This window comes from Salmo salar, chromosome 18 (genome assembly GCF_965601325.2).
Source record: "Salmo salar chromosome 18, fSalSal1, whole genome shotgun sequence".
NCBI lineage: Eukaryota > Metazoa > Chordata > Actinopteri > Salmoniformes > Salmonidae > Salmo > Salmo salar.
Genome location: NC_138308.1, coordinates 19,158,237 through 19,180,386, shown reverse-complemented (window position 1 = coordinate 19,180,386; position 22,150 = coordinate 19,158,237). Strand labels below are relative to the sequence as shown.

The window sequence follows — 22,150 nt, the reverse complement described above, 5'->3', positions numbered from 1 at the left end:
CAGCCTAAACAGCACTGTATGCAGGTCTGGCTAGGGAGATAGGATAACTTCCTTTTGCTCCCCTGTGTTGATGTGCTATCAGTGCGCCTTCAGTTAGTCTGTGACCTACTGAGGTTGGCCAACAGAAGCTAGGAGAAGCCTAGTGGGCAGTAAATAGTAGAGGGTTTGAGGTGCTCTCTCTCTCCCTTTCTGTCTCTCTATGGCTCTTTTGTCTCTTAGGGAGGTCAGGCTTGAGTAGGGCTGTCACTCAGGTGATCAAGTACAGCCACTTGACTTGGCCCACGCAGAAAAGGCCTTTGTTGTTTCAAATACACACACACACACACACACACACACACACAGGATTGTTCTAGCCCAAGGCATGTGTGTGATTGCTCAAATCGTTCACCATATGAGTTTTCATCTGCTTCTGTATCTTATGGGAGTGTGTGTGACCTTCTGGTGAATTGTGCTGTCTCTTCCTCCGACTAGGCTGGGGAGTAAAAACACCCCAGCTTCCACTACTGGCTGTCTACTAACCCTCCTCTTTTCATCTCTCCCTCCCCACTCCCTCCTTCTGTTTTCCCTTCTCGTGTCCTCTGCCTGCCTCCTTTCTTCCTTCTGTTTCTTTCTCTCCTTGTCCTGCCTCTAACCACTCTCTCTACCCCATCCCTTTTTTCTCTCTCCTTCCCTCGATCTTTCTCCCGGGCAGAAGTCGTCTGATGCCGCTGCCTTCTCTACCTCTCCCGCCTCACAGGCTGCTGAGAAGAACAGACAGGAGGTCTGATGTTTTGCCGTCGCGCCGCCCGGTGTTGTTAAGAGCTGCTTCTGTGTGCTGATCCTTTCTGTGTGCTGATCCGTTCTGTGTGCTGGGCTCTGCTGTGGTGCTCTTTCTACTAATGGTTTTCCAATAGCCCCTTAATCACATACATTACTTTCCCCTCAAGTACACACATTGTGAGTGTGTAGTGTGTGCGGAGTTTGTGTGTGAGATTTCTCAATTCCGAATCAATCCTGTGGTAAAGAGGTTGAATGGCTGAATGATGGAGGCTGGTAGAGCATCAAGGCACCAGCCCACTTCCCCTCACTAAGCACGCTGACTCCCCACGGACACGCTGACTCCCCACGGACACGCTGACTCCCCACGGACACGCTGACTCCCCACGGACAACCAGCAAGCGTGAGAGACGTGATAACAACTCCGTATGAGATTTTGATTGCTCATAATGACACTAAATTGTTCCACAAGAGGTCGGCGGAAAAAGAAGGTGTCATGACTTTCTACGTGTGTCTGTGTGAGCGCAGCTGAATCACTCTTGCTGTGCGTCTGTGACTGTGTAATAAAGGATAGGGGGTGAAACCTATTTTTAGGGCGTTTTTCAAACCCTGTTTAATTTTTGTTAGACTGCATGTGCACGCTGCACGTTCCCCTTCCAGGTGTCGTCTCGTTTGCCTTGACGTTGCCGACCTAACCTCCAGTGTCTCTTTGTTGATAGAAGGAACGAGAGAAGAAGAAGAGAGAAAAGGACCCGGAGAAAGTGAACAGACCAAGCTCCTCTGAGAAGGTAAAGATGTAGCGGGAGGGAGAAAGTGAACAGACCAAGCTCCTCTGTGAAGGTAAAGATGTAGCGGGAGGGAGAAAGTGAACAGACCAAGCTCCTCTGTGAAGGTAAAGATGTAGCGGGAGGGAGAAAGTGAACAGACCAAGCTCCTCTGAGAAGGTAAAGATGTAGCGGGAGGGAGAAAGTGAACAGACCAAGCTCCTCTGAGAAGGTAAAGATGTAGCGGGAGGGAGAAAGTGAACAGACCAAGCTCCTCTGTGAAGGTAAAGATGTAGCGGGAGGGAGAAAGTGAACAGACCAAGCTCCTCTGTGAAGGTAAAGATGTAGCGGGAGGGAGAAAGTGAACAGACCAAGCTCCTCTGAGAAGGTAAAGATGTAGCGGGAGGGAGAAAGTGAACAGACCAAGCTCCTCTGAGAAGGTAAAGATGTAGCGGGAGGGAGAAAGTGAACAGACCAAGCTCCTCTGAGAAGGTAAAGATGTAGCGGGAGGGAGAAAGTGGGATAGATGTATAGAGACCCCCGGAGGAAAGCCATGCTGGAGGTGGTTGTGGTGACGTGACATTTACAGTGCATGTGAGCAGGTGCTCATTATGCATGTTCTGTCACAGTAGTTTGGGGTCATGGTAGGTAATGTACGTGTGTGTTCATGTGTGCACGCGTCCTTGTGGAGCTTTTTGAATTCTGACTGAGTGGCTTTAGGACTTGGTGAGAAATACAGCTCTAGTGGTGTGTGTGTGAGTATTCTGGGTAATGGGTAGTGATGTGAGTAATTCCATGGCCTGTGGAATAGGGTAGTGTGTCTGGGTTTATACAGTGATGATGGGGCTGGCTGCCCACAGGGAATAACACAGCCACAAAGACCCTTGTGTATTGTACCAAGGCTATGCTGAACACTACCCATACTGAACACACACGGAACATTCCTTAGTTCTGTTGCTGAACATCCACTACTCAACACACACTGAACAAAGCCTGAACGCTACTCGTAGTCTTAAGTGAACCCTTACTGAACATTCAGTCCTCTTACTGCAGGCGCAGGGATCCGACTCGTACCAAAAGTACTCCCTGAGTAATCCAGTGGTTTTACTGAACACACACCAGTTAGCCACAGTTCTATTTCAACGCTTTTAATGATGCCACAGTGAGTGACCCGGCGAGTGTGTCGTTCTCTGACCCCACACGACCCTGTCAGAGCCCCAGACTCGGCAAAGCATGCTGGGAATCAGAAAGCAGCGGAACGTGCCCTCTGTGCTGACCTGCAGTCTGAGTGCAGATTGATTGAGATGTGGGCACTCTCCTGTGTGTGTGTGTGTGTGTGTGTGTGTTTGTGTGTTCTCGTGTGTTGTGTGCATGTCTGTCAGACTGTGCGATGACCGCTGTGTGTGTCAGTCTGTGATGCGTGTATGGGGAAGTGTGTTGTGTACTTGCAGTTCACTTGCTCCTCTCTGTTCCTCACTTCTGCTTATCAGCTGGGCTCCAGCTGTCAATGGGACCCAGTGTCAAGGAGATATTTGTGTGTTTGAGGCCGTTGTAGACAAATGTTCATCCGTGTGTGTGTGTGTGCGTTCTTGTGCGTTTCTCTGTGTATACTTTATATATGTGCTCAAGGGTGTGTGTGTGTGTGTGTGTGTGTGTGTGTGTGTGTGTGTGTGTGTGTGTGTGTGTGTGTGTGTGTGTGTGTGTGTTAACACGCTGAAAGCTTGTTAATCTCCATCTCTCTAACTCTCCTGTCTCTCTCTCTCTCGCTCTCGCGGTCTGCCTCTCTCGCGCCTGTCTCGTTCTCTCTCTCATGCTCGCTCGTTCTCTCTCTCATGCTTGCTCGCTCTCTCTCTCTCATGCTCGCTCTCTCTCTCATGCTCGCTCTCTCTCTCATGCTCGCTCTCTCTCTCATGCTCGCTCTCTCTCTCATATGCTCGCTCTCATGCTCGCTCGCTCGCTCTCTCTCTCTCATGCTCGCTCGCTCGCTCTCTCTCTCTCATGCTCGCTCGCTCGCTCTCTCTCTCTCATGCTCGCTCGCTCGCTCTCTCTCTCTCATGCTCGCTCGCTCGCTCTCTCTCTCATGCTCGCTCGCTCGCTCTCTCTCTCATGCTCGCTCGCTCGCTCTCTCTCTCATGCTCGCTCGCTCGCTCTCTCTCTCTCATGCTCGCTCGCTCGCTCTCTCTCTCTCTCTCTCATGCTCGCTCGCTCGCTCTCTCTCTCTCTCATCCTCGCTCGCTCGCTCTCTCTCTCTCTCATGCTCGCTCGCTCTCTCTCTCTCTCTCATGCTCGCTCTCTCTCTCTCTCTCATGCTCGCTCTCTCGCTCTCTCTCTCTCTCATGCTCGCTCGCTCTCTCTCTCTCTCTCTCTCATGCTCGCTCTCTCTCTCTCATGCTCGCTCTCTCGCTCTCTCTCATGCTCGCTCGCTCTCTCTCTCTCTCATGCTCGCTCGCTCTCTCTCTCATGCTCGCTCGCTCTCTCTCTCATGCTCGCTCGCTCTCTCTCTCATGCTCGCTCGCTCTCTCTCATGCTCGCTCGCTCTCTCTCTCTCATATTCGCTCTCTCATGCTCGCTCGCTCTCTCTCTCTCTCTCTCTCTCATGCTCGCTCGCGCTCTCTCTCTCTCTCTCATGCTCGCTCTCTCTCATGCTCGCTCGCTCTCTCTCTCTCATGCTCTCTCTCTCATGCTCGCTCTCTCTCTCTCATGCTCTCTCTCTCATGCTCGCTCGCTCTCTCTCATGCTCGCTCTCTCATGCTCGCTCGCTCTCTCTCTCTCATGCTCGCTCTCTCATGCTCGCTCGCTCTCTCTCTCTCATGCTCTCTCTCTCATGCTCGCTCGCTCTCTCTCTCATGCTCTCTCTCATGCTCGCTCGCTCTCTCTCTCATGCTCGCTCGCTCTCTCTCTCATGCTCGCTCGCTCTCTCTCTCATGCTCGCTCGCTCTCTCTCTCATGCTCGCTCGCTCTCTCTCTCATGCTCGCTCGCTCTCTCTCTCTCTCATGCTCGCTCGCTCTCTCTCTCTCTCATGCTCGCTCGCTCTCTCTCTCTCATGCTCGCTCGCTCTCTCTCTCTCATGCTCGCTCGCTCTCTCTCTCTCATGCTCGCTCGCTCGCTCTCTCTCTCTCATGCTCGCTCTCTCTCTCTCTCATGCTCGCTCGCTCTCTCTCTCATGCTCGCTCGCTCTCTCTCTCTCATGCTCGCTCGCTCGCTCTCATGTTCGCTCGCTCGCTCTCATGCTCCCGCGCTCTCTCATGCTCCCGCGCTCTCTCATGCTCCCGCGCTCTCTCATGCTCCCGCGCTCTCTGTCTCGCGCGCGCTCTGTCTCGCGCGCGCTCTGTCTCGCGCGCGCTCTCTCTCTCTCTCTCATGCTCGCTCGCGCTCTCTCTCTCTCTCTCATGCTCGCTCTCTCTCATGCTCGCTCGCTCTCTCTCTCTCATGCTCTCTCTCTCTCATGCTCGCTCTCTCTCTCTCATGCTCTCTCTCTCATGCTCGCTCGCTCTCTCTCATGCTCGCTCTCTCATGCTCGCTCGCGCTCTCTCTCTCATGCTCGCTCGCTCTCTCTCTCATGCTCTCTCTCATGCTCGCTCGCTCTCTCTCTCATGCTCGCTCGCTCTCTCTCTCATGCTCGCTCGCTCTCTCTCTCATGCTCGCTCGCTCTCTCTCTCATGCTCGCTCGCTCTCTCTCTCATGCTCGCTCGCTCTCTCTCTCATGCTCGCTCGCTCTCTCTCTCATGCTCGCTCGCTCTCTCTCTCTCTCATGCTCGCTCGCTCTCTCTCTCTCTCATGCTCGCTCGCTCTCTCTCTCTCATGCTCGCTCGCTCTCTCTCTCTCATGCTCGCTCGCTCTCTCTCTCTCATGCTCGCTCGCTCTCTCTCTCTCATGCTCGCTCGCTCTCTCTCTCTCATGCTCGCTCGCTCTCTCTCTCTCATGCTCGCTCTCTCTCTCTCTCATGCTCGCTCGCTCTCTCTCTCATGCTCGCTCGCTCTCTCTCTCTCATGCTCGCTCGCTCTCTCTCTCTCATGCTCGCTCGCTCGCTCTCTCTCATGCTCGCTCGCTCGCTCTCTCTCATGCTCGCTCGCTCTCTCTCTCTCATGCTCGCTCGCTCGCTCTCTCTCATGCTCGCTCGCTCGCTCTCTCTCATGCTCGCTCGCTCGCTCTCTCTCATGCTCGCTCGCTCTCTCTCTCTCATGCTCGCTCGCTCTCTCTCTCTCATGCTCGCTCGCTCTCTCTCTCTCATGCTCGCTCGCTCGCTCTCATGTTCGCTCGCTCGCTCTCATGCTCCCGCGCTCTCTCATGCTCCCGCGCTCTCTCATGCTCCCGCGCTCTCTCATGCTCCCGCGCTCTCTCATGCTCCCGCGCTCTCTCGCGCTCTGTCTCGCGCGCGCTCTGTCTCGCGCGCGCTCTGTCTCGCGTGCGCTCTGTCTCGCGCGCGCTCGCTCTCTCTCTCTCATGCTCGCTCGCTCGCTCTCTCTCTCTCATGCTCGCTCGCTCGCTCTCTCTCTCTCATGCTCGCTCGCTCGCTCTCTCTCTCTCATGCTCGCTCGCTCGCTCTCTCTCTCTCTCATGCTCGCTCGCTCGCTCTCATGCTCGCTCGCTCGCTCTCTCTCTCTCTCTCATGCTCGCTCGCTCGCTCTCTCTCTCTCTCTCATGCTCGCTCGCTCGCTCTCTCTCTCTCTCATGCTCGCTCGCTCGCTCTCTCGCTCTCTCATGCTCGCTCGCTCGCTCTCTCTCGCTCTCTCATGCTCGCTCGCTCTCTCTCTCTCTCTCTCTCTCTCATGCTCGCTCGCGCTCTCTCTCTCTCTCTCTCTCATGCTCGCTCGCGCTCTCTCTCTCTCTCTCATGCTCGCTCTCTCTCATGCTCGCTCGCTCTCTCTCTCTCATGCTCTCTCTCTCATGCTCGCTCGCTCTCTCTCATGCTCGCTCTCTCTCTCATGCTCGCTCGCTCTCTCTCTCATGCTCGCTCGCTCGCTCTCTCTCTCATGCTCGCTCGCTCGCTCTCTCTCTCATGCTCGCTCGCTCTCTCATGCTCGCTCGCTCTCTCTCTCTCTCATGCTCGCTCGCTCTCTCTCTCTCATGGTCGCTCGCTCTCTCTCTCTCATGCTCGCTCTCTCTCTCTCATGCTCGCTCGCTCGCTCTCTCTCTCTCATGCTCGCTCGCTCGCTCTCTCTCTCATGCTCGCTCGCTCGCTCTCTCTCTCTCATGCTCGCTCGCTCGCTCTCTCTCTCTCATGCTCGCTCGCTCGCTCTCTCTCTCTCATGCTCGCTCGCTCTCTCTCTCTCATGCTCGCTCGCTCTCTCTCTCTCATGCTCGCTCGCTCGCTCTCTCTCATGCTCGCTCGCTCGCTCTCTCTCATGCTCGCTCGCTCGCTCTCTCTCATGCTCGCTCGCTCGCTCTCATGCTCCCGCTCCCTCTCATGCTGCCGCGCTCTCTCATGCTCCCGCGCTCTCTCGCTCTCGCTCTCTCTGTCTCGCGCGCGCTCTGTCTCGCGCACGCTCTGTCTCGCGCGCGCTCTGTCTCGCGCGCGCTCGCTCTCTCTCTCTCATGCTCGCTCGCTCTCTCTCTCTCATGCTCGCTCTCTCTCTCTCATGCTCGCTCTCTCTCTCTCTCTCTCTCATGCTCGCTCACTCGCTCTCTCTCTCTCATGCTCGCTCGCTCTCTCTCTCTCTCTCATGCTCGCTCTCTCTCTCTCTCTCATGCTCGCTCGCTCTCTCTCTCTCATGCTCGCTCGCTCTCTCTCTCTCTCTCTCATGCTCGCTCGCTCTCTCTCTCTCTCTCATGCTCGCTCGCTCTCTCTCTCTCTCTCTCATGCTCGCTCGCTCTCTCTCTCTCTCTCTCTCTCATGCTCGCTCGCTCTCTCTCTCTCTCTCTCTCTCATGCTCGCTCGCTCTCTCTCGCTCTCTCATGCTCGCTCGCTCGCTCTCTCTCTCTCATGCTCGCTCGCTCGCTCTCTCTCTCATGTTCGCTCGCTCGCTCTCTCTCTCTCATGCTCGCTCGCTCGCTCTCTCTCTCTCATTCTCGCTCGCTCGCTCTCTCTCTCTCATGCTCGCTCGCTCGCTCTCTCTCTCTCATGCTCGCTCGCTCGCTCTCTCTCTCATGCTCGCTCGCTCGCTCTCTCTCTCTCATGCTCGCTCTCTCTCTCTCTCTCTCATGCTCGCTCGCTCTCGCTCTCTCTCTCTCTCTCTCTCTCATGCTCGCTCTCTCTCTCTCTCTCTCATGCTCGCTCTCTCTCTCTCATGCTCTCTCTCATGCTCGCTCGCTCTCTCTCTCTCATGCTCGCTCTCTCATGCTCGCTCGCTCTCTCTCTCTCTCATGCTCGCTCTCTCATGCTCGCTCGCTCTCTCTCTCTCTCATGCTCGCTCTCTCTCATGCTCGCTCGCTCTCTCATGCTCGCTCGCTCGCTTGCTTTCTCTCATGCTCGCTCGCTTTCTCTCATGCTCGCTCGCTTTCTCTCATGCTCGCTCGCTTTCTCTCATGCTCGCTCGCTCTCTCTCATGCTCGCTCGCTCTCTCTCTCATGCTCGCTCGCTCTCTCTCATGCTTGCTCGCTCTCTCATGCTCCCTCGCTCTCTCATGCTCTCATGCTCCCTCGCTCTCTCTCTCTCTCTCGCGCTCTGTTGTCTCGCGCTCTGTCTCGCGCTCTGTCTCGCGCTCTGTCTCGCGCTCTCTGTCTCGCGCTCTCTGTCTCGCGCTCTCTGTCTCGCGCTCTCTGTCTCGCGCTCTCTGTCTCGCGCTCTCTGTCTCGCGCTCTCTGTCTCGCGCTCTCTGTCTCTCGCTCTCTTGTGCGCTCTGTCTCGCTCTCACACTCTGTCGCTCTGGCGCTCTCGCCTTGTCTCGCTCTCTCTCGCGCTCGCTCTGTCTCTCTTCCTCGCTCTCTCTCTCCTCCTCTCAACTGAGAAATAAAAATACCACACACACTCACTCTCTCTCTAAATGGTTGCACACACTAATCTTCCACACTCCCACACACTGAATCCGGTTATACAACACTCCAGCAAGGTTATAGAAGGAGGTAGTGGATGGAAGGATAGGGAGGGAGGGGAGGGAAGGATGGGGATGAAGGATAGAGAGAGGAGGGAGGGGCTTTTAGAATAATTGTACCTCTCAAAGCAGCAGGAGCTCAAGGTAAAGGAGGATGGAGGGAGGAGGTGTGTACATCCTGTCTTACAGATGGGACTTAGAAACAACCTCATGCTGCTTTAAATATGAATTCATATGCAGTCATATCGCTACACACTGCATGGCATTTCACACCATCACACGAAGCGCTGTGTATATACAGTTGAAGTCGGAAGTTTAAATACACTTAGGTTGGAGTCATTAAAACTTGTTTTTCAACCACTCCACAAATGTCTTGTTAACAAACTATAGTTTTGTCAAGATTGTTAGGACATCTACTTTGTGCATGACACAAGTAATTTTCTCAACAATTGTTTACAGACAGATGATTTCACTTATAATTCACTGTATCACAATTCCAGTGGGTCAGAGGTTTACATGCACTGAGTTGACTGTGCCTTTAAACAGCTTGGAAAATTCCAGAAAATGACGTCATGGCTTTAGAAGCTTCTGATAGGCTAATTGACATCATTTGAGTCAATTGGAGGTGCACCTGTGAATGTATTTCAAGGCCTACCTTCAAACTCAGTGCCTCTTTGCTTGACATCATGGTAAAATCTAAAGAAATCAGCCAAGACCTCAGGAAAAATAATTGTAGGGAGCAATTTCCAAACGCCTGAAGGTACCACATTCATCTGTACAAACAATAGTACGCAATTATAAACACCATGGGACCACGCAGCTGTCATACCGCTCAGGAAGGAGACGCATTCTGTCTCCTAGAGATGAATGTACTTTGGGGCGAAAAGTGCAAATCAATCCCAGAACAACAGCAAAGGACCTTGTGAAGATGCTGGAGGAAACAGGTACAAAAGTATCTATATCCACAGTAAAACGAGTCCTATATTGACATAACCTGAAAGGCCGCTCAGCAAGGAAGAAGCCACTGCTCCAAAACCGGCATAAAAAAGCCAGACTACGGTTTGCAACTACACATGGGGACGAAGATTGTACTTTTTTGGAGAAATGTCCTCAAGTTTGATGAAACAAAAATAGAACTGTTTGGCCATAATGACCATCGTTATGTTTGGAGGGAAAAGGGGGATGCTTGCAAGCCGAAGAACACCATCCCAACCGTGAAGCACTGGGGTGGCAGCATCATGTTGTGGGGGTGCTTTGCTGCAGGAGGGACTGGTGCACTTCAGAAAATAGATGGCATCGAGAGGAAAGAAAATTATGTGGATATATTGAAGGAACATCTCAAGACATCAATAAGGAAGTTAAAAGATTGGTCACAAATGGGTCTTCCAAATGGACAATGGCCCCAAGCATACTTCCAAGGTTGTGGCAAAATGGCTTAAGGACAACAAAGTCAAGGTATTGGAGTGGCCATCACAAAGCCCTGACCTCAATCCTATAGAAATTTGTGGGCAGAACTGAAAAAGCGTGTGCGAGCATGGAGGCCTACAAACCTGACTCACTTACACCAGCTCTGTCAGGAGGAATGGGCCAAAATTCCCCCAACCTATTGTGAGAAGCTTGTGGAAGGCTACCCGAAATGTTTGACCCAAGTTAAACAATTTAAAGGCAATGCTACCAAATACTAATTGAGTGTATGTAAACTTTTGACCCACTGGGAATGTGATTAAAAAAATAAAAGCTGAAATATACCATTCTCTCTACTATTATTCTGACATTTCACATTCTTAAAATAAAGTGGCGATCCTAACTGACCTAAGACATGGAATTTCTACTAGGATTAAATGTCAGGAATTGTGAAAATAAGTTTAAATGTATTTGGCTAAGGTGTATGTAAACTTCTGAATTTTCACTGTATGTATGAATCTGTCAACCAATCAACAAATCAATCACACACCAATGACCATTTACATGTTTAAGGCTACCTCTGTTCCATAGCGAACCCTAAAGGTACATTACATCAATAGTAACATAGACACTTCACAATGTAAGTGCCATCATCTCCCATTTGAATATAGCCTACATATTTGTTGATGAAAGTGTTTTCAGACAGGTGATGTACGGGTAGATCCTATGCATTGCACCATATCCCATGTATCCTGCAGCTGTACATTTTGCCTACATAAAACCCTGGGGAATAGAGGCCTAGTCCCCTCAGCCGTCCCGAGCCAGCCCGACTAGCCTAACTCAGCATCTACTGGGAGATACTGTATCTCGGTCTTTTAGATGATCCAGAGATAGGGGAGAGAGAGAGAGGGGAGATGTGGTATAATTAAGCAATAAGGCACCTGTGGTTTGTGGTATATGGCCGATATACCACAGCTAATGGCTGTTCTTGGACATGACGCGGCACGGAGTGCCTGGATACAGCCCTTAGACGTGGTATATTTGCCATATACCACAAACCCCCGAGGTGCCTTATTGCTATTATAAACTGGTTACCAATGTCATTAGTGCAGTAAAACTGTTTTGTCATGCCTGATCTGATCTGGTCTGATATACCACGGCTGTCAGCCATTCAGGGCTCGAATCACCCAGTTTCTGATGGCTGTTAGGAGATGGTGAGATATGGGTGCAGTGACGTCCCTGGCTTTGCTGTTCTCATGAGTTGCACGGTCTAGGGTTTAGATGCTTTTCCATTAGGTAGCACTAGCAGATAGGTACTAGATAATGTTTTGATGTGGTGAGCAACTAGATAAGACCGTATAAACCCAGCTGTATAGACTGGGTAATGGATAACATCTGGATGCTGTTTGGGAACTTATTTGCATCCTCCTGCATCTGGCAGCCTACCGAGGAGGATGACCATTAAGACTCTCCCTTCGCTATTAAAGCCTGGGTAAGCTGTGGCGTTCTCGCCGCGCACGCGCACCCATTCAACCCACGCACACACGTCTCACTCTTTCTTTTCTAGCTCTCTCATCTTTCTCCCCTTCCTTTTCTCGCTCCGTCTGTACTCTTTTCCTCCCTCCTTTCTCTATCTCTGTGTCACCCTCCCCCCTCTCTGTATGTCCACCGCCTGTGGGCTGTAATTAAGCTTTAGCAATGATTCTGTCCTAGCAGCATCTGCTGGCCTCTCTGTGTCTTCTCTCATTGGCTGAACTCTGGCTGAGTGCAAAGCCAGTGTGACACCTGCAGTGTGTGTGTGTGTGTGTGATACATATGTGTGAATGTGAGGGAGGAAGGAGGGGTGTTGAGGAGGTGGATTTTATTGGGAGGGAGAGAGAGACCAAATGTACACACTGCACTGCAGTAGCATGTTGAGGTAGGAGCATATACTGCAGTATTGTGATATTCCACACACAGGTGTGTTGCCTTGGGCATAGACAGCCTCTGGGGTAGTGGGTGGTAGCATGTAGTCCCTCTGTCTCTCCTTTCCACGCAATCTATCACTCACAAGCTGTTCTGTTCTTTATCAGTTGCTGTTTCTCTCCCTCTCTTCCCCCTCCCCCCCTCTCTTACTCTCTCTGTTTCTCTCCCCCTCACCAAACAGCAAGGCGGCTCCCCCCTCTCTTACTCTCTGTTTCTCTCCCCCTCACCAAACAGCAAGGCGTCTCCCCCCCTCTCTTACTCTCTCTGTTTCTCTCCCCCTCACCAAACAGCAAGGCGTCTCCCCCCTCTCTTACTCTCTCTGTTTCTCTCCCCCTCACCAAACAGCAAGGCGGCTCCCCCCCTCTCTTACTCTCTCTGTTTCTCTCCCCCTCACCAAACAGCAAGGCGGCTCCCCCCCTCTCTTACTCTCTCTGTTTCTCTCCCCCTCACCAAACAGCAAGGCGTCTCCCCCCTCTCTTACTCTCTCTGTTTCTCTCCCCCTCACCAAACAGCAAGGCGGCTCCCCCCTCTCTTACTCTCTCTGTTTCTCTCCCCCTCACCAAACAGCAAGGCGGCTCCCCCCCTCTCTTACTCTCTCTGTTTCTCTCCCCCTCACCAAACAGCAAGGCGTCTCCCCCCCTCTCTTACTCTCTCTGTTTCTCTCCCCCTCACCAAACAGCAAGGCGTCTCCCCCCTCTCTTACTCTCTCTGTTTCTCTCCCCCTCACCAAACAGCAAGGCGTCTCCCCCCCTCTCTTACTCTCTCTGTTTCTCTCCCCCTCACCAAACAGCAAGGCGGCTCCCCCCTCTCTTACTCTCTCTGTTTCTCTCCCCCTCACCAAACAGCAAGGCGTCTCCCCCCCTCTCTTACTCTCTCTGTTTCTCTCCCCCTCACCAAACAGCAAGGCGGCTCCCCCCCTCTCTTACTCTCTCTGTTTCTCTCCCCCTCACCAAACAGCAAGGCGTCTCCCCCCTCTCTTACTCTCTCTGTTTCTCTCCCCCTCACCAAACAGCAAGGCGGCTCCCCCCCTCTCTTACTCTCTCTGTTTCTCTCCCCCTCACCAAACAGCAAGGCGTCTCCCCCCCCCTCTCTTACTCTCTCTGTTTCTCTCCCCCTCACCAAACAGCAAGGCGTCTCCCCCCCTCGCTTACTCGCTCTGTTTCTCTCCCCCTCACCAAACAGCAAGGCGGCTCCCCCCCCTCTCTTACTCTCTCTGTTTCTCTCCCCCTCACCAAACAGCAAGGCGTCTCCCCCCCTCTCTTACTCTCTCTGTTTCTCTCCCCCTCACCAAACAGCAAGGCGTCTCCCCCCTCTCTTACTCTCTCTGTTTCTCTCCCCCTCACCAAACAGCAAGGCGGCTCCCCCCTCTCTTACTCTCTCTGTTTCTCTCCCCCTCACCAAACAGCAAGGCGGCTCCCCCCTCTCTTACTCTCTCTGTTTCTCTCCCCCTCACCAAACAGCAAGGCGTCTCCCCCCCTCTCTTACTCTCTCTGTTTCTCTCCCCCTCACCAAACAGCAAGGCGTCTCCCCCCTCTCTTACTCTCTCTGTTTCTCTCCCCCTCACCAAACAGCAAGGCGTCTCCCCCCCTCTCTTACTCTCTCTGTTTCTCTCCCCCTCACCAAACAGCAAGGCGTCTCCCCCCCCTCTCTTACTCTCTCTGTTTCTCTCCCCCTCACCAAACAGCAAGGCGGCTCCCTCCCATCAGAGCGGAAGCTTATGTTTTCTTTTCAGGCCATGAATAAAATATCAAAGGAGAACAAGTGATGTTCCCTGCATCGGAAGTTGCGGCGTGGTCTTTGTTGTGTGTGTGTGTGTGTGTGTGTGTGTGTGACAGCTACTGTAACAGGGGTACTTTATCAGGGAGAGAGGGGCACAGCACATCTGGACGGGGATTGGCTCTGGGAGGGAGATGAGATTCAACACACACACAGAGAGAGAGACGGATGTCACACACACGGTACACCATGTGCCATCTCTGGTCGATGGGAGTGAGTTGAGCAAATGATGTGAAGGGCACTCTAAGGAGCCGTATCCTCTGATGAACAGCCAAACCCCTCGCATGCGTACACACACACACACACACACACACACACACACACACACACACACACACACACACACACACACACACACACACACACACACACACGGCAGCCCAAACGAGTAGCATCCTGTGACTAACAACTGCCAGAGGCGGCCCTCTTCTCGTGGGGGGGGGGGGGGGTGGGTAGCAGGCCGTGGATCGATAGCGTAGCCACTGGGAGGCTAATCAATATCGGATTGACACTGCTGTAGTCGGAAGATGAGCTGAGACTGTTTCCCACAACCCCCCAGTCCCCCACTGTGTGTGGACCATATCTTGAATGCTCACAACCAGGTCCCACCCTGGAAAAATAGTTACACACTGGAAATTCAGCTTCGTTTTTTATTTTGTATGTGTGAGTGGTCCAACCACAGTCAGCTCGTTGACCTCGTTTGGTCTTTGACTGTTCACTGACTCAAACTGCGTTTGCTCTGTTCCCCGCGAAGCCAATAGATTAGCATTTCTAAAGCCTTTTGTGTAAAAACGACTAATTAAAACTTTATCGCTCGCAGACAGACAGGGAGCGAAAGACCACGTATCTGCCCTTTGTGCTCGCGCTGAAGTTAGTATTAGCGAGAGGGAGATAGCATCGCTCTCTCACACACACAGCATTGCAATACATGCAAACACAGACACACACACACAGCGTCGCGATAAAGACATACACACACACACCAAAGAGTCTCCAAGTCGGTGTTATATTAACGTTTCCGTGACCCCCCCTCTGGGTCGAGCTGGGATTGGGTGTAAAAAGCCATAAATCCAATTACTTTATGCAAAGTGGCCGAGTGTGTTTTATAATAATAAGAAAACAGGAAAACAGGTCTGCGTTCACTAGCAGTGCTCTGAACCTATCACGTAGCCTAGTGGTTAGAGCATTGTCCCAGTAACCAAAAGGTTGCTAGTTCGAATCAACCAAGTCCACAAGGTGGGGAAAAAAACATCTGTCAATCTGCCCAAGAGCAAGGCACTTAACCCTAATTGCTCGCCGTCAATAATGGCTGATCCGTGACCATACTCTCCGAGGGTCTGTCTCGGGTGAGTTGGGATATACAAAAACACATTTTCAATTCACACCTCACACTTGACGTAGGAATAGCCAGAACACAGAGGGGGAGAGAGGTAGCTTTAGTGTGAGATCACTGTTTCTGAGTAGTCCTCTCATCAGCTGTGTGTGTGTGTGTGTGTGTGTGTGTGTGTGTGTGTGTGTGTGTGTGTGTGTGTGTGTGTGTGTGTGTGTGCGCGGTCACGCATCAACTCCCAAGCCCTGACCTTTTCCCAACAATCTAGTAGACTCCAGAGGGCATGAACATGGTGTGTGTGTGTGAAAATGGTGTGTGTGTGTGAACATGGTGTGTGTGTGAAAATGGTGTGCGCGCGCACGCGTTCTGCAGGTCTGCGGCTCAAACGAAGGGACTTTTCCCTGACTGTCAGATGAATTTAGCTCCGGAAGAAACACTCCTGTGTGGCAGGCAGCTTAGGATCTTCCCTATGTGACAAAACCTCTTAGAGAAGGTGTGTTTGTGTGTGTGTGTGTGTGTGTGTGTGTGTGTGTGTGTGTGTGTGTGTGTGTGTGTGTGTGTGTGAGCATCAGACTGTCAGAGGCTGTTAAAGTCCGTCAGGCTGCAGCGGTTCTGCACCACTCACCACAGTAACACTCCGTCACTCCCAAAGTCTACTACACACAGACACACACACACTTGCATCAAACAACCAACATGCCCAGAGAGATGTTGCAGAAGCCCTGGGCTTGATGAATCATGGTTGTGTTGTGGTTCAGGTGTGTTCCAGAATAGGTTTCCAGTCAGGCCATGGTTTGGAAATCTATTTTGTGTGTTTGAACTTCATAATGTGTATGGTGGAGCTGTGCGGACTACTTTTTGATGATGAAGGAGTATACCTGATGTTGCAGCTTCACTGTCAGCGCTCTCCTATTTCCTAATGCCCTTTTGTTGCCATTTAGTTTTACTAAAGAGCATTTTTAAAGTCTCTTTTTTCGTCTCTCTTTCTCACTCCATCTCTCCATTCCGGGGCTGTCTTGACACACATCCCCAGACAGTGGCAGCGTTATCATTTCCTTTTGTAGTGTTAATAAGGCAGCTGTCTGGCTGGCTGGTGACATCCTTGTGTGACAGGCAGCTAGCGGGGCCAGACTATTTGTTTTTCCTCCTGCTGGACCTTTTCTTCCCAAGATGAGTCTCACAGTGTCAGGGAACTGTTGTACACTGCTTCTTCTCCGCGGTGACGGTAGTGTGTCGCGTTTGGTCGTCTCGGTGGGTTTGTTTAGGCGCTCTAGTGCGTGGAGGTTTGCGGTTCCTGGCTGGTCTGTAGTATCTTGATTTCTGCTGGTATGTTTTTGGTTGGGTTCGTTTGTGCTGATCTTTGCTAAAACAGCATTTCAGTCTCTTGTCTGCTTTGTGTGGACTGTGGACGTTTGCTGCTTTTGACTGTACTCCTACTTGGTATGCAGTTATTTGCTGCTCTTCTGTAGGTGTGAAGGTGATGATAGTGGACGTGGAGGAGAGTGTTTGGCTGTTGATTACAATGCTCACTTTGTTTGCCTGGTGTTGCTGGAGTTGAATCGTTCCCTGGTCTCACCTCAGATTAGGAATCCGCTGTCAACAACAACTAGGCCTAGTCCCGAGGGCCGAATTGCCAATCACGAACTAGAGCCAGTCCTTACATCCAATCACAATCTGGAGACAGCCCTGAGATCCAATCACCAACTAGAATCGGCAGTGAAGGCCAATTGCAATCGATCAGTCCCGATTCCTAGAGATGTAAACCGTTTTATTTGAGATGGCATTTGCCAATGTGTATCTGTGTTTCAGAATGACTACCGTTGACCTTTCTCTAGCTCAAAGGTCCAATGCAGCTGTTTTTTTTTATCTCGATAGCAAATCATTTCTGGGTAACAATTAAGTATCTTATTGTGTGTTTCTTTTTCACAATTTTAATTGAAAACAAAAATAGCTTCTTAACAAAGAGCAATTTCTCAAGCAAGAATTTAGCTAGGACTGTCTGGGAGTGGTCTGAGTTGGGAGGGTATAAAACTGAAAACTAGCTGTTATTGGCAGAGAGGTTTGGAACTCCCTTTCTAATTGGTCTATTAACTCATTTACCGCCTGGTGATGTCACCAGGCAGGCCAAAACTTTGTCCCACCAAAACAGGCTGACATTTCAGTCGTTTTAAACACATTGCACTAAAAGGACATTATCATTAACTGCACAGTATTAATCCAACCTCAGTGTGAAAATATAAAACACAGAAAAATCGACTTTTTGACTACACTGGGCCTTCAACTTTGTGACCATAACTGTGTGCCTGATGGACACTGAATATTAATGGTGCACAGTAATTCAGCTCAACCATTTTGCAACAATATAACTTTCCAACCGTATGGAATCCTGTTGTAAATCTGTATTGTAGGGCTCTGTTCTACCTCTGACTATGTGCTGACTCTCTCTGCTCTCTCTCTTCCTCTTCCTTCCGGTCTCCACAGAAGAAGGTGGAGCTTCAGACAGACCCCAGAGCCAATCCCAGGAGGACCCCTGAGCCGGCCATCGACCTGCTCGGCCTGGGTAAGGCATGACCAGCAGATCCCAGATCCTAGAAATGGATACTCTAAATGCCCCCACTTTATCAAGCTCTCTCTCTCCTCTCTCTCTCTCTCTCTCTCTCTCTTGCTCTCTGTGTGTGTCTAGTGGGGGGAGTATGACAGAGTGAAAGAGGCACGTGTAGAAGGGTGAGAAGTGTCAGGTTAATTAAACTGACGTGGCCAGGGAGGTGGGCTGGAGGTTTGGGTCTGTCTAAAAGGACCCAATATTAAACCATGTGTCTTCCTGATGGAGGCAGTACGTTTCCATGGCTCGCTCGGCTCTCGCTCCCAGAGTGGCCATCCCATAATAGATGGTCAGTTGAAGCCGGAACAAAGGGAGGGTACTTTCAAGTGGAGAAGAGAGAGAAGAGCCCGTGGCACTCTAATTTCATTGCCCTCTCCCTCTCTGTTCAAAATCCCCACCATGCACTGCTTCTTTCTCTTCTCTCTCAATTATTTCCCCTGTTCTCTCTCAAGGGGCTAAATTTTGTTCACACTTAAAGGGCTAAATTATGGATGTTCTAACATAGTGTTATATAAAGACTACCATCATGCTGTCTTACCTCTCTCTCTCGATTTCTCTCTCTGTCTCTATTGCGCTCTCTAATTTCTCTCTCTCTTCTTTCTTCTCTCTCTTTTTTTTCTCTCTATATTGCTCTCTGGTCAAACGCCCCATTATAACCGTCTCATTCTCTCTGTCTGAGTGGTACATTGTCTACTAATGGTCTCACCTCTTGAGGAGGGGGGGACACAGTTTCTCCTCTCGTCACATTCTCATTCTTTCCCCGTCTCTCTCGTTCTCTCTCTCCCCAATGTCCCATGGTGCTTTCCTTCCTGTCGTGGAGAGCAGCTGGATTGTAGATGGGCAATGTCTCTGTGATCACGATCAGTCAACATCCCTATGTCTGTCTCTGTCGTCTGTCTCTGTCTTGGTCTGTCTATTGACCTTATATCACATTTTGAAAATCAGATGAATGATTCTAAAAATAGCCCTTGAAAACAATTGGCAGTTTGTGATCCACGAATTGAAATTTAATTCCATTTCAACTTCGGAAGTGAAATCCCTGTGAACGAAAATCCATATCCACCTGAAAGTAATGGGCCGTTTCTTAGTTGACTGATTTGAAATATCATTGCGTTATGTTCATATACCTGTGTGGAGAGGGCTGACTGGGCTTTTTCATTGTATTATGGTTCTGAACCCCAAGTAAATAATATCCCAAAACATCCTACATCTGAGGAGGGAAGGGGAATAGGCAGCGCATCATAAATAACCAGGAGTCATATATACACACACACACACACACACACACACACACCACACACACACACACACACACGGATATATTACCACTCTATACTGCCTACAGGTCAATGTTAACTCTCTCTCTCTCTCAGATGCAGGTGGAGCTGCAACCAGTTCTTCTGCTGCACCAGTCAGTGATGAGGACATCTTTGGTCCAATGGTGTCCAACCCTCTGCCCTCCTCCAACAACACTCAGGTACCACCTCCCACCACAACCCTCAGGTACCACCTCCCACCACAACCCCCAGGTACCACCTCCCACCACAACCCCCAGGTACCACCTCCCACCACAACCCCCAGGTACCACCTCCCACCACAACCCTCAGGTACCACCTCCCACCACAACCCCCAGGTACCACCTCCCACCACAACCCCCAGGTACCACCTCCCACCACAACCCCCAGGTACCACCTCCCACCACAACCCTCAGGTACCACCTCCCACCACAACCCCCAGGTACCACCTCCCACCACAACCCCCAGGTACCACCTCCCACCACAACCCTCAGGTAACACCTCCCACCACAACCCCCAGGTACCACCTCCCACCACAACCCCCAGGTACCACCTCCCACCACAACCCCCAGGTACCACCTCCCACCACAACCGTCAGGTACCACCTCCCACCCCAACCCACCACAACCCCCAGGTACCACCTCCCACCACAACCGTCAGGTACCACAACCCTCAGGTACCACCTCCCACCACAACCCCCAGGTACCACCTCCCACCACAACCCTCAGGTACCACCTCCCACCACAACCCTCAGGTACCACCTCCCACCCCAACCCCCAGGTACCACCTCCCACCACAACCCCCAGGTACCACCTCCCACCCCAACCCCCAGGTACCACCTCCCACCACAACCGTCAGGTACCACCTCCCACCCCAACCCACCACAACCCCTAGGTACCACCTCCCACCACAACCGTCAGGTACCACCTCCCACCCCAACCCCCAGGTACCACCTCCCACCACAACCCCCAGGTACCACCTCCCACCACAACCCCCCAGGTACCACCTCCCACCACAACCCCCAGGTACCACCTCCCACCACAACCCTCAGGTACCACCTCCCACCACAACCCCCAGGTACCACCTCCCACCCCAACCCCCAGGTACCACCTCCCACCCCAACCCCCAGGTACCACCTCCCACCCCAACCCCCAGGTACCACCTCCCACCCCAACCCTCAGGTACCACCTCCCACCACAACCCCCAGGTACCACCGCCCACCCCAACCCTCAGGTACCACCTCCCACCACAACCCCCAGGTACCACCTCCCACCACAACCCTCAGGTACCACCTCCCACCCCAACCCCCAGGTACCACCTCCCACCACAACCCCCAGGTACCACCTCCCACCACAACTCTCACGTCTTCTTCTGGACCACCTCCCAGTGTTGTCAGCCTATGCCCTCTCCACTGTGGATACAATTGAAGTCAGTGAAGACGGACTGGAGCACTGGGTTTTGTGTTCCTCAGCAGTAAGAACACACTCATACATACACATTGACCTCTACTCATGTGCGCGCACACACACACACACACACACACACAACAGACAAACATTTAATGTGCAGTCTAGTCCCCACATTCCATATCCCCTGAGAGATGGAGAGAGGTCAGAGTGTATTGAGTTAATTTCACAGTGTCCCTGTCCCCAGCTCCCCAGTCACAACTGACACTGTTGATTAGTTAAGGCCTGTCAGATGAAAGGACACGGCTCCAATAATGTATCTGTGAATATTACCACTGGAGAGGGAAGAGGATGAGAGGGGACAGGATTGGGATGCAGAAGAGGGAGATTGGGACATAGTGCAGGAGGAGAGCGAGAGAGAGAGAGAGAGACTGAGGAAGAGAGAGGGTAGTCTGAACATGGTACAGAGACTGAGGAAGAGAGAGGGTAGTCTGAACATGGTACAGAGACTGAGGAAGAGAGAGGGTAGTCTGAACATGGTACAGAGACTGAGGAAGAGAGAGGGTAGTCTGAACATGGTACAGAGACTGAGGAAGAGAGAGGAGCCACACATAGTATTTTCTCCTCTCAGCTGTCTCCCAGTCTGAGAACAGCAGTGGAGAATGAGAGATGGAGTGGTGGTTAAATAAAGTGAGAGATGGAGTGGTGGTTAAATAAAGAGAGAGATGGAGTGGTGGTTAAATAAAGAGAGAGATGGAGTGGTGGTTAAAGAAAGAGAGAGATGGAGTGGTGGTGGTTAAATAAAGAGAGAGATGGAGTGGTGGTGGTTAAATAAAGAGAGAGATGGAGTGGTGGTGGTTAAATAAAGAGAGAGATGGAGTGGCGGTGGTTAAATAAAGAGAGAGGTGGAGTGGTGGTGGTTAAATAAAGAGAGAGATGGAGTGGTGGTGGTTAAATAAAGAGAGAGATGGAGTGGTGGTGGTTAAATAAAGAGAGAGATGGAGTGGTGGTGGTTAAATAAAGAGAGAGATGGAGTGGTGGTGGTTAAATAAAGAGAGAGATGGAGTGGTGGTGGTTAAATAAAGAGAGAGATGGAGTGGTGGTGGTTAAATAAAGAGAGAGATGGAGTGGCGGTGGTTAAATAAAGAGAGAGATGGAGTGGCGGTGGTTAAATAAAGAGAGAGGTGGAGTGGTGGTGGGTAAATAAAGAGAGAGATGGAGTGGTGGTGGTTAAATAAAGAGAGAGGTGGAGTGGTGGTGGTTAAATAAAGAGAGAGATGGAGTGGTGGTGGTTAAATAAAGAGAGAGATGGAGTGGTGGTGGTTAAATAAAGAGAGAGATGGAGTTGTGGTTAAATAAATAAAGAGAGAGATGGAGTTGTGGTTAAATAAATAAAGAGAGAGATGGAGCGGTGGTGGTTAAATAAATAAAGAGAGAGATGGAGTGGTGGTGGTTAAATAAATAAAGAGAGAGATGGAGTGGTGGTGGTTAAATAAATAAAGAGAGAGATGGAGTGGTGGTGGTTAAATAAAGAGAGAGATGGAGTGGTGGTTAAATAAAGAGGTGTGTTTGATAGGTGCCACAGTCATTCCCCCACCCCTCCCTTCATCCCACTTCCATACTCCCTTGGCTCTCCACTGCCGAGACACACACACACACACACACACACACACACACACACACACACACGATCTCCCCTTTCTTGTTTCACGGCTCACAGCATACACCGGCTGCACGCCGACACAGCACAGTCCTGACTCTGAGCATGGACACAGCACAGTCCTGACTCTGAGCATGGACACAGCACAGTCCTGACTCTGAGCATGGACACAGCACAGTCCGGACTCTGAGCATGGACACAGCACAGTCCGGACTCTGAG

The 22,150-nt window shown here is 51.4% G+C and overlaps 1 protein-coding gene across 5 annotated transcripts in view; it reads left to right on the top strand.

The window, feature by feature from the left end:
* The window catches only part of LOC106576989 (stromal membrane-associated protein 1), a 46,965-nt gene that overhangs the window by 15,313 nt on the left and 9,502 nt on the right, over positions 1 to 22,150 (top strand). The window contains exons 5-8 of one of the 5 annotated variants that reach the window (XM_082964769.1): positions 692 to 760; positions 1,479 to 1,544; positions 17,449 to 17,527; positions 18,943 to 19,046. In XM_082964769.1, the coding sequence (XP_082820895.1) occupies positions 692 to 760; positions 1,479 to 1,544; positions 17,449 to 17,527; positions 18,943 to 19,046 (318 nt within the window). Of the gene's footprint in view, positions 1 to 691; positions 761 to 1,475; positions 1,545 to 17,448; positions 17,528 to 18,942; positions 19,047 to 22,150 lie in introns of all 5 variants that reach the window. The other 4 variants (XM_014154607.3, XM_082964771.1, XM_082964770.1 and 1 more) reach the window with 4 other exon arrangements.